At 44.7% G+C, this 13,018-nt stretch overlaps 1 protein-coding gene across 5 annotated transcripts in view; it reads right to left on the reverse strand.

Moving 5' to 3' along the window:
- PIEZO2 (piezo type mechanosensitive ion channel component 2) overlaps positions 1-13,018 on the reverse strand; it is a 224,260-nt gene that overhangs the window by 140,545 nt on the left and 70,697 nt on the right. For all 5 annotated transcript variants that reach the window (XM_035124931.2, XM_035124936.2, XM_035124937.2 and 2 more), the window contains exon 3: positions 12,130-12,255. In XM_035124931.2, the coding sequence (XP_034980822.2) occupies positions 12,130-12,255 (126 nt within the window). The remainder of the gene's footprint in view (positions 1-12,129; positions 12,256-13,018) is intronic.

The raw sequence follows: 13,018 nt of genomic DNA on the forward strand, positions 1-13,018 counted from the left end.
GGTGCGCTTATCGCAGGGTGAGAAGGCTGACATGAGGATGTGGCTGGTATTCCTGGAGGAATACAATGGGGTATCCTTGTGGCAGGATGTTTTAAACCTGCACAACGATTTCCAAGTGCACTCCGATGCGGCGGGTTCCCTGGGATTTGGTTTGTTTTGGAATGGCAGGTGGTGCGCTCAAAGATGGCCCCCTGCTTGGCGGGACACTGAAATCACGCGGGATTTAACTTTTCTTGAGTTCTTTCCTATAGCAGTTGCAGTCCATATTTGGGTTGACGACTTCAAGGACCGCCGCGTATGCTTTTGGTCAGATAACCAGGCTGTGGTGACTGTCCTTGCGAAACAATCTTCTAAGTCAACTCGGGTATCGGCTCTGCTGCGGGCATTCGTGCTGCAGTGCCTGCGTTTTAACATTATTTTCTCTGCGCGTTTTGTCCCGGGCGTGGCCAACGATATAGCTGACGCTTTGTCACGATTTCAGATGGAGCGCTTCAGGTCCCTGGTTCCAGACGCACAACATCAGCCGGAGATTTTCCCAGATCGTCTTTGGAACCTTGGCAGCTGCTAGTCTTGCAGGGAGTAGCTGCTTCTGTTTCCCCCTCTACCCTGCGGGCTTATCAAAAAGCTTGGACTGACTTTTTAACTTTTCGCAGTCAGTCGCTCGCGGTGGAGGGAGCGGCCCGCCCCTCTTCTTCCCAGGTGCTTCAATATTTGGCACACCTGTTTCACCTGGGAAGGGCTGCCAGGACCATAAAGCTCCAGTCTGCGGCCATTTCATTTTTCTCGAAATTGTTTTTTAATAGGGACCCTTGCGCCAAATTTGTGGTGCGTAAGGCCATGGAGGGATGGGGCAGGCTTTGTCCTCCCCGTTCCCCTACCAGGAACCCGATTTCTTTTGACCTTCTCACTAAAATGAGATTGAAGCTTAGGGTGGTGTGTTGGTCTAAATATGAGGCCCGTTTGTTTTCGGCCGCCTTCTCAGTGGCCTTTTTTGGCGCTTTGAGAATTGGTGAAATTGTAGGGGGTCAGATGCGTCAGGGGGTGCCAGGGGGTTTGCTACTCCAGGACATACGTCTGTCACCAACGGAATTGTTAATCACGATTCGGAGTTCCAAGACCGACCAGGCTGGTAAAGGAGCAGTAATGCGACTGCCTGCTACGGGGCAGACGGGCCCCTGCCCGGTTAAGGACGTAGCCAAATTCTTGGCGGAAAGGCCAGCTGGGGAGGGCCCCTTGTTTGTGCATCAGGATGGTAACCCGATGACTAGGCTGCAATTTACTAGAGTTATGAGGAAGGTGATAGCGGCATGCGGTTGCGTGGCCGCTAATTACGCTCCTCATTCCTTTCGCATTGGGGCCGCCACTACGGCGGCCCACTGGGGTCTTTCGGTTGATGCTATTAAGGATTTGGGCAGGTGGAAATCTGCAGCGTATAGATCTTATGTTCGGAAGCGCTCCTAACTTTGTCGTTTGTTTTCCAATGTTTTTCCAGGGCTCGCGGACGTGCACATATGGATGGTGGGACATTCCATAGTCCATTGGGCAGGCCTTCGCGCTGGCCAAACGCCATTGGGTCCTCGACTTGGCCTTCCATCCAACATCCAAGTGACCTGGATGGGCAAGAGGGGCATGCGCTGGGGGGAGCTTCTCCCTTTGCTGCGGCGCAAAGCCCTCTTGCTCGGGTGCCCGTCCGCCCTGGTGATCCAGCTGGGAGAAAATGACATCCCCGCTGTGGACCCGTTATCTCTTCGCCTGGCTATCCTACGAGATTTGTTGGAGATAAGGACTTGGTTCCCTGATACCGTCGTTTTTTGGTCCCAAATGTTGCAGAGGATGCAATGGCGGGGTGATATTCCTCCTCTGGCTGGGGAAAGAGCTAGGAAGAGGGTTAACAGCGCAGCATCCAAACGGGTGTACGAAATCGGGGGGAGTTTGATTCGTCATCCCGAAATTAATGTTAGAGCCCCGCTTTTATATCGGGATGATGGGGTTCACTTATCCCCTGATGGGTATGACATTTGGCTGCGTGATGTGTCTGAGGGTTTAAAAAGTTGGTTAGGTCTCTGAGTGTTGGCGGCAAGCCAGGGCTGGCTTGATTGGCGGTTAGGCTTTTGGTTGGTTAATCGGTTGGTAGAGGGGGTGGCACACGGATGCCTACCCTCACCTCCGTTTGCTCCATATAGAAGTATTCCGTTAAAGGAATCTCGGGGCTTACACTCTTGTCCTTACCATCCCGCCATTGGTGGGAATGGTGGGCCCAATTTTAAGAGCAAGAGCCTTGAGGAACATTCTTGGTGAAGGTGAGGAGGGAATGACTGGGCGCAGCCACCTCCTCACTCCCAGGTATGTTTACTTGACTTCCATGCGGAAGTCGGAGCAGGAACTGTCCAAGCGGACAGTGGTGAGTCCTGTCCTATGGTGACAGCTGATGTGAGTCCTGCCACGTGGGCAGATGAGGTGAGTCCTGTCCAATGGTGACAGCTGATGTGAGTCCTGCCACGTGGGGCAGATGAGGTGAGTCCTGTCCTAAGGGGACAGCTGATTGAGTCCTGTCCTGGATGGACAGATGGGGATAGTCCTTCTTTAGGAAGGACGAGTGAATAACCAAAAGCCTAAGCCAACACTCGGATTAAAATTGTGTATTTAATAAAGTTGTGGCCCTAAATTATTTGCCAAAAACCAAACCATAATTCTGTTGTCAGTTGTGAGTTATTTAAGGTAATTTTCTGGGAAGCCTCGACACACAAAGCGCTTTATATCATATAATATAAAGCGGATTGTGGTAGGGCTGTTAAGAAATTTAGCTTAGGGTTTGGTTTGTGTAAGGCCACAGCTCATGCTGAGTTATGGGGGGCGTGTGTATGCAAATTCCTTGGATCTGATTGGTCGTTGGGGCCCCTCTTAAAGCTGCGTCCACCATTTTCTGGTCACATTTTTGCCTGGCGTTTGAACCCCTCCCACCCGCCCTTTCTTTCTTGCAGGTTAGCACGACATTGCTATTGCCTTCGGGGCCGCCTGTATTCAGGGGTCAGTAGGAATTTTTCCAATTGGCTGATTGGCTGTGCCTCTTGGTTTTCGCCTACTGCGCTAGCAAATTGTCACAACTTGTTAGGTTGGCGGTTAGGCTTTTGGTTGGTTAATCGGTTGGTAGAGGGGGTGGCACACGGATGCCTACCCTCACCTCCGTTTGCTCCATATAGAAGTATTCCGTTAAAGGAATCTCGGGGCTTACACTCTTGTCCTTACCATCCCGCCATTGGTGGGAATGGTGGGCCCAATTTTAAGAGCAAGAGCCTTGAGGAACATTCTTGGTGAAGGTGAGGAGGGAATGACTGGGCGCAGCCACCTCCTCACTCCCAGGTATGTTTACTTGACTTCCATGCGGAAGTCGGAGCAGGAACTGTCCAAGCGGACAGTGGTGAGTCCTGTCCTATGGTGACAGCTGATGTGAGTCCTGCCACGTGGGCAGATGAGGTGAGTCCTGTCCAATGGTGACAGCTGATGTGAGTCCTGCCACGTGGGGCAGATGAGGTGAGTCCTGTCCTAAGGGGACAGCTGATTGAGTCCTGTCCTGGATGGACAGATGGGGATAGTCCTTCTTTAGGAAGGACGAGTGAATAACCAAAAGCCTAAGCCAACACTCGGATTAAAATTGTGTATTTAATAAAGTTGTGGCCCTAAATTATTTGCCAAAAACCAAACCATAATTCTGTTGTCAGTTGTGAGTTATTTAAGGTAATTTTCTGGGAAGCCTCGACACACAAATGGAATCTGGAGGATGCATAGGTAGTCCTAGTAGTAAAATGACTTTTTAAAGAGCATTCACTCTCTTCTTGAAAAACCTTGTGTATTTGGTTAACGAAAGGCATACAAATAGCACCCAAAACAACAACAGCTAGCCAGTGGTCAGGCACAACAACATGTTCTGAAACATCTGCTGTATACTGTTTACATCTTCCACAAGGTAAACATGACAAACAAGATGAGAGACTTAGCTGAGTTTTCAAGCATTTAGGGGATGTGTTTAGATATTCTTTCCACCAGCCTCACCTCTTACATTTGTCATGTTTACATATCTTGTACTTACAGCATATCCCAATCATGGTGATGATGGTAGGGTCTGAACACCTGCTACCATCCCCTGCAAATCCAAGCAATCTCACTGCGACCTCCTAAACCCTAACCCACTCTGCTTTTCTTCCTCCAAGCTTTCCTGGCGGTGGGTCAGTTCTGGCATGACATTTTCACTAGAGGTTTCAGAGTGAGGCCTCTCTCTATGGTGCAATCAGCATTGCTGTAGCATGCATGCCCAAGGAGTCCTGGGATATGCAGTATATTTATCAGGATGCCTGGGGTGCTAAAGGATTGGCTTTCCTCATATAGGCCCAATGGAGGGCTAAGATAATTAGATGAGGCCTAGCTGATAGTACCACAACCTGTTGTCGCCTGGCAGCAGTGTTTTTTCCCTGGATGCGACTGCAATTGCATAAGGGGAATGCCCGCAATGGGCTTAAAGGTAAAGGTAAAGGGGCCCCTGACCATCAGGTCCAGTCGTGTCTGACTCTAGGGTTGCGGCGCTCATCTCGCTCTATAGGCCGAGGGAGCCAGCGTTTGTCCGCAGACAGCTTCCGGGTCATGTGGCCAGCATGACAAAGCTGCTTCTGCCGAACCAGAGCAGCGCACGGAAACGCCGTTTACCTTCCCGCCGGAGCGGTCCCTATTTATCTACTTGCACTTTGATGTGCTTTCGAACTGCTAGGTGGGCAGGAGCTGGGACCGAGCAACGGGAGCTCACCCTGTTGCAGGGATTCGAACCGCCGACCTTCTGATCAGCAAGCCCTAGACTCTGTAGTTTAACCCACAGCGTCACCTGGGTCCCTAGGTAAGTTTATTATCTGCACTGAGTACAAACAGCCTCAACTGCTAGACTATTAGCATTTATTTAAAAGGCATACATCACATTCCCAAGCCCATACTCCCAGCAAGTTCATACTTCTGGCTCTGTGACATCTACACTGGCTTGGTCATGTGCACAGAATGGAAGAAGGTAGGACCCCCAAGGACATGGTCTATGGGGAGCTGGTTTCAGGCACTAGGCCTGTTGGCAGACCAACTCTATATTACAAAGATGTCTGCAAATGTGACATGAAGGATAGCAACAGTGCCTAGAGTGCCTGGAGAAGGTCAGGTTGTATATCTACAGCAGTGACCAGAGGAGGAATGACCTCTGGGAGGACTGCAGAGAGAAGAAATGCCATGATGCAAACTTATATACCTTCGTCTGCCCCACCTGCAATAAAACATGTATCTCCTGCATCAGTCTTTATAGCAGGTGCTATATAACAGGCGCTATAACTCTCCAACAGTTTGACTTTACCCCTGAAGGCACATTCTTCCATAGTCTCCTGAGACAGATGGATACCGACACCACAGTTGTATTGTACCATCAATATTAGTATTGTCGCTACTGAACAAGCAGAAGCAAACACAGTCTGCAAATAGTGAGCTATTCATTACATGTCAAAATAACGGCCCTTGAGTTTTGCTAGTACAGTGGTACCTCGACTTACGAAGGCGATCCGTTCCGCAGCGCTCTTCATAAGTCGAAACCTTTGGATGTCGAAGCGCCCATTTTGCGCTTTGCGCATGCGCAGACCACGCGTGCCGCTTCGGCGCAGAACGCGCGCGGGGCAAAAATACTTCCGGGTTTGCCGACTTCAGAAGTCAAAACCTTCGGAAGTTGAGGCATTCGGAAGTCAAAGTACCACTGTATTAATTTTTCCCCTTAAACCCTAACGAGACACTTTTTCTGCTGCCAGATGAATTACAATAGTTTGATACGTTATTCTTCTGGGAACTCCTACATCCAAGCTGGTGCCAAACATATTGCTCTGCTTGCCTTTGGACCACATCAGTGATGCCGAGGGGGGGCGAGGTCTTGTTATCTGGGCGGCCCAGGACCTCCATACACACTGTCTAGGCTTCCACCCCAGGGAGGTCAATTAGTTGCTGCTAACACAGCAGTTTGACTAACAACAAATGCACTTGTTTCTGAGTAACTCACTAAGCCAGCAGAAATCAATTAAATAATAATAATTGCTGCCTATGAGGCAATAAGTGTTTACAATTTCTCTGAGTTGTCTTCTGAGAAGAGAGTCAATAATGCTGTTGTAGTTGCAGAATTTGACGAGGACTCTCTGCCAAAGAGTAATGAGACAGTAGTAAAAGTATTTTGAGCTCTGTATTAGAGACCACTATATTGGACTACTACCATAATGTACGTGAGGCTACCCTTGAAAGGAATGTTTGAAAAATCCAGTTACAAATTCTTATATGGAACTCTTCCCACCCCTCCAGGAGTTTCAAATATTGTTTTTTAAATGTTTGAACTTTTGGAGTTTCTGCCCTTTAATTAAAATTCATGATATTTGGTTAATCAGCATCATTATCAAACCTTTTATTGGCATCACATATAAACAGAAATTTGGTTAATGTACAAATCCAAAAGTATAAAATTTCCGTATGGTTTAATATTCTCTAACAGTGTGGCAAGGATAAATATCTGTGCTTGTTTCCCAGTACAAGACATATCACTCCTTATAGAAGATATCATATTGTTTCAGTAATGGTTTCTTATACTAAAGCAGAGTGTGGAAGCACGCATTCTTTATCTCTAAACAGGAGGTTTTGGGGAAAGCACACTTCGATGAAATTAGTCCTCACCAGCAACCACGGAGCACACAAATATAGGATCAAGAGCAGGTAAAACCACACTTCCTGTTAACAGTTGTAATACAACACTTATATAAAAACAGTCTGCAAGAAATCCCCCAAAGGGAATAAACATTTCTATAAGCAACAGAGCAGACCTTATAGTATCTGGTTACATTCCAGTGGCAACAGAAATGCGTTACAAGAAGATACTCCTCCTTCCTTTTATGCAGGAAACATCCACTGCTCCTTGTTTTAGACAGTTGGCAGTTTAAAGCAGCTTTCTTTCAGATAGTTTTTTGGGTGTTCTGATTGTTGGTTCTGAGCAAAGTGTAATAATGGAAAAGAAATTTGTTATTTTTTTTGCACCAGACCAGCCTAATTAGGCATTCCTCAACTTGCTCTGAGGATCTATCAGTCGGATTATGTACTTCCTGATTTTGCAATAGCATCTCAGTCCTAAAATATTATTTTACACTTTAAATTGAATACTAAACATAGATTTTAGGACAGAATAAGCCTCATAGTAATCTGGTAAACCGGGTTCACTTCTCTGCTTCTCCACATGCAGCTGCTGGGTGACCTTGGGCTAGTCACACTTCTTTGAAGTCTCTCAGCCTCACTCACCTCACAGAGTGTTTGTTGTGGGGGAGGAAGGGAAAGGAGAATGTTATGTATTAGTGTATATAGTTTTCCCTCAGGTCCTCAGGTCCTTGACAGTTGTTTTAGGAGGGAACTTTAGGAGGGAACTTTGAATTATGTTTGATACATTGTTTGAGCCAGCCTCTATAAAAGCAGGCCAGCTCGGCAATGCAGTTCAGTTCTGTTCTGGCTTCCGAATAAAGAGCTTCTTGAAGAACCGCTGTGTTGTCTACCCACTATTTAACACTGGCGACGAGGATGGGATTGAAGGACAGCAGAGCACAGACAGAATCGGACATGCAATGAGCTGATCACTGAGCTAAATCACTGAGCTGAATCACTGAGCAGAACCAATTCAGAGCTGACCGTTCCGGCTTAGAGCACTGTGTTCCATCCATCGCCCTCCACGTCAGCATCGGAATCATGGCTTCATTTGTGCCTCTACCGCTGTTCGCACCAGCCTCTGAATCACGGGACATGCTCCAAGAGAAGCTCCGTACCCACTACGCACCCAAGCCGTCTAAAAATGCTGCCCACCATGCCTTCTACCACAGGAACCAGGCCGAGGGGGAGTCCATCAGCAATTACATCGCTGCTCACAGGAAGGCCGCTCTACATTGTGAGTTCCGGGACCTTGCCAACGCCCTGATGGATCGAGTCGTCTGCGGAATCCGGAACATCCGTCTGTAGCAGCGCCTCCTCGCCAAGCCAGACCTCACGCTACAGAAGGCCATGGAGGAGGCCGCAGCCACAGAAGCTGCTGAACTCTCCGCCCAGGAGATCCACAAGGCCAGCAGCCCACACTCCACTAAGAAGCCAGCTCTAACAGAAGGCAAGGCTCAATCTACTCCTCCCTCACAAGCGGCAGAAATGGATCCTAGCCAAGCCACATCAGAGGTTCAGCAGGGCCCCCCAGAGACTAGAGCCACTGCTGTGCCTGACCATACACCGAGTCCGCACATGGTGGTTCCTTCGGCAGTCACGTAGACAGGAAACTTGGACTCACCACCAACATCGGTGGTGCCACAGGCTCAGCAGGAATCGGCCAACCCCCTGGACACTGGTACTGGCCCTCGGCGTTCCACCAGGGTCACCAAGCGGCCATTCTACTTACGGGACTATGTCAGTAACTGCACTTGAAACGTTGCATTGTAAATAGAAGCTATGTACCTTGAAACTGTTATGCTCTTGTACCTAATTGAAACCATTACGAATGTAACTAATACCTTTTCTCGGTGGGGAGGGGTGTTATGTATTAATGTATATAGTTTTCCCTCAGGTCCTCAGGTCCTTGACAGTTGTTTTAGGAGGGAACTTTAGGAGGGAACTTTGAATTATGTTTGATACATTGTTTGAGCCAGCCTCTATAAAAGCAGGCTGGCTCGGCAATGCAGTTCAGTTCTGTTCTGGCTTCCGAATAAAGAGCTTCTTGAAGAACCGCTGTGTTGTCTACCCACTCAGTCCTAAAATATTATTTTACACTTTAAATTGAATACTAAACATAGATTTTAGGACAGAATAAGCCTCATAGTAATCTGGTGAACCGGGTTCACTTCTCTGCTTCTCCACATGCAGCTGCTGGGTGACCTTGGGCTAGTCACACTTCTTTGAAGTCTCTCAGCCTCACTCACCTCACAGAGTGTTTGTTGTGGGGGAGGAAGGGAAAGGAGAATGTTAGCCGCTTTGAGATTCCTTAGGGTAGTGATAAAGCGCGATATCATATCCAAACTCCTCCTCCTCCTCCTCCTCCTCCTCCTCCTCCTCCTCCTCCTCCTCCTCCTTCTCCTCCTCCTCCTCCTCCTCCTCCTCCTCCTCCTCCTCCTCTTATCACTTCTGGGGATTCTCCTAACCCTCCAGAGCAGATTTACAGTGCACATGGACAGAGGAGAAGGTGAGGAAGTTCTATTGCACAGCAAAAACTCCTTGCACTAGCAGAACTGTTCAGTATCTCTTTTTCCGATTATCTCTTTCCACACAACTTTCATGCTTTTGTTCACCACTCATTTTATCCATTTCCCTGATTTGTCATTCAACATGTAACCCTTTAATTTTCCTCTGCTTTCAATATTCTCTCCTTTCTGTAGTTCACACACTATCCTTAAAACTATATATTAACCAAGGAATCCAAGTGTTGCAATTATTATTCATTCCTTTGCAAGACTGACATGCAAATGGAATACAGTATACTGGCAAATGTACACACACACACACACACACACACACACACACACACACACATGCATCTTACCCCTAAATAAACTTTGACTGACATTTACATTGGGTGATATTTCATGTTTGTCAGAGGAGATCCACTAAAAGAAATGGACCTGTCCATTGATTTCAAGGGTCTACTCAGAGTATCACTTAGTTGGACACATCACCCATTATATTAACACTTGACAAAAGGAAAAGCTTATCTCCAAATTATTTCTTATAATGTGATTGAAATGATATCCCTATAACAGCAATGATGTAAAGAAAGGAAAATTATGTTCATTTTCTTATTTGTAAGATAAATAAGTATACATAGAAGCCATTCATAGTACATATTGATAATCTTTTTAAAAAATGTGTTTGCATAAAAATATATATAGTGACGGGTCATTTATTTAGGAATTTGCTGGTTGACTGTTTATAAACTGAAAAACGATTTTAATGGTTACATCCTTTTAGTATATTTTAAAAAATAATATAACAAGTTTTATATAGGTCTATTTAACTGTCAAAACAAAATCAGGCTAATTTTAGATTGGACAGCTTTCTTTTCTTCTAAGAAAATTTTTGAAATAGACTGCAGCTTTGAAAGATTTTGTATGATTCATTATTCTGTACTTACCTATAAAGTTTTCAATCCACTTAGTTTATAAGAATGATGCTTAATATTAAATCCAAACAATATATAATTTAGAAAGCCAGAGATGTGTTACAAATCTAAGCATTTTGAGACACATTACTTTTTTTCTGTTGATGGATAATCCTTAATGGTTTAAAAGAAAACAAGATTTCCTTCAAAGGAATCTATATTTCTAAATAGCTGGACTGAGTTTACTCAACTGTCAGAAGAGTAGGGCACCAATAGTTCATGTTTTCCTTGCTAGTTAACCAAATGTTAAAACTGAATGCAGTCAAGCTCTATTTATGTTTACATTTACCTTTTTAAAAACAGATTTAAAATTTCAGTGGTAACTAGACAGCATGTTTCCCATTCTTTCTGCACTTCCATCTTCCATTCTATTAGCTAAGAGACCATGCAGTCTACAATGTACCTTAATATCCAAAAGGTTACAAAACAACTTTTTGAGGGTCAATGTCAACAGGAGCTGGGAAACATCTGTTTCAGAATTAATCATTCCTCTAGAACAAGAGTGAAATTGTATCTGATCATCCAAATGGCGATGGGGTAACACTCGGTCAGCCTTCCCCAGCATGTCATCTTCCATATGTTTTGGACTACAGTTATCATCATGTCTTAACACTGGGATAAATTTTTAAAAAACCGGAGGGCACAAAGCAGCGAAGACAGGAACTAGGCAACAAATGTAAAATAGGGCAAGGCAACTTGTAGAAGAGGCCAAAGGGCACCATGCACAACCTAGAGACTTTTGGGAAGAAATACCATGTGCTGGTGTTTATCTGACAATGGTAGAAAACTGCAAGCCAAACATATGATTATGTCTTGACATAAACTCTACAGAAACAGCAGGGACGAACATACAGTGAAGGCATGGAGTCAAACAAACTGGAAATCTCAAAACAATTGTTGTAAGTGGCAACAACAGACCCTAAAATTCTTACCTTCCATGTTCCGGACTGCAGAATCCGGGACCGGCAGCCATTTGACACCGGATGTTGCGTCAATGTAACTTCCGGTGTCGCTTTGCCCTTCTATGGGCACCCAAAATGGCCGCCGCCGGCTCCGAAAGTCGCTTGTACGCATGTCAGGAAGTCCGCCGACGCAACTTCCGGTGTCACTCCACCCATCTATGGGCACCAAAATGGCCGCCGCCAACACCGGAAGTCACGTCTATGCACTTCCGGACATGCGTAGATGCGACTTTTGAAGCTGGCAGCGGCCATTTTTGGTGCCCATAGAAATCGGAAAGGAAAAAAATGGCCACCGGCAGGAGAAAATAACGGAGAAAAACGGGAGACGAAGTGATACGGGGGACCACCGGGAAAAGGTAAGTAAAAAAGGGGTTTTCCCAGGGGAAACGGGAGACTTGGCAGCTATGTAAAATTTCATATGGAGAATACACTATCAGGTGATCTTTCTATGGAGAAAGGAATCAGAGGAATATCAAAGGTAATTATGCTTTAATAGCAGGTAACTTCCAATAACCATACACTGGATAAATGCATATTCTAGTCATGACAAAGAGGCAAATATTATAGGCACCCTAAATGACTGTCCCCCTAGAACATGTTGTCATGGAACTTACTGCAGAAGTGTGGCCCCTGTCTACCAAAAGGAAAGCAGTTATGCTCAGTTTCAACAGGTTCTGTAGAAGAAGTCTCCAACTACACATAGCTATTTTCTACACATAGTAGAAAACAAAATAAAACAAGGAAGTGAAAGAAATGCATCTTGAGAGCTTTGAAAAACTTAATTTTGTTTACAAATTACATAGCCGTAATCCTAAAGAAAGCACTTTCCTGAAGCAGAATTACGACAAATCCTAGCAACCATGACAACAAAACCACTATTGCTAATAGTCACAATATCCTTCCTACATAAAGAGCTGTGAAGAACATTGGAAAAATAAAAAGGATACTCACAGTTATAATCAGGTTTAATACTTTTACCAGCTTCAAGGCTGTTTATTGTGATTTGAAATATGATGTGCAGAAGCAGAAATGTTAGACTCATGAAGCACAAGGATTTTAGTAACCGGCCTGTATGCCCTAAAAGACACAAAACACAATTCAACACTAGTTAATGTGACAAAAAACATTGGCATACATAAAACTGCAAGAAGTGCTAAAATATTTATGCATATAAAATGTATTGTAAAAGTGGATGAAGCAAAAAAAAAAGCACAAACAAGAAATACTTCCAACAACGTTCCAATCAGTGTGGTCTTCACAGTTCTAGCACCCTGTTCCACCAAAGTTAAACATTATATATATATATATATATATATATATATATATATATATATATATATATATAATGGGATAAATTTAGGCTATATGAGTATCATGCCTTCTTCAAATTCAATTAAATATTGAGTAAAACATTTATTTTGATGATACACAAAACACACATTTGTTTCTATATGTTAATAAAAATGTGATTACACATACATTTATTTTTCCTTTCTGCAGATAATACATGATAACAAATCTTTAAGCCTGCCTTTTCCCATTCCTTATGATAATGTACTGATTCAAAAAAGAATAATTAATATGAATCTAAGAGGTATCTTCTTTCTTTCTTGAGAAGGAAGCTCGGATAAAATTTGTAGCAAAAAACGCACGATTTAAAAAAACAACTAGATTCAGAAATCCAAACAGAACAGGAGCTAAATAAGAGGAAAAAGCCTATTCACTCTAAACCTTTTGCAGGACTTCCTGTTTTTTTAGAGCTTTTCGTGCCCAGAATAGTATTAGAAGCTGCATCCTCTGCATCAATAGACAATTCCACCCTTCAAGCCAGTTACACTCT

This window comes from Zootoca vivipara, chromosome 8, assembly GCF_963506605.1.
Source record: "Zootoca vivipara chromosome 8, rZooViv1.1, whole genome shotgun sequence".
In the NCBI taxonomy this organism is placed as follows: Eukaryota; Metazoa; Chordata; class Lepidosauria; order Squamata; family Lacertidae; genus Zootoca; species Zootoca vivipara.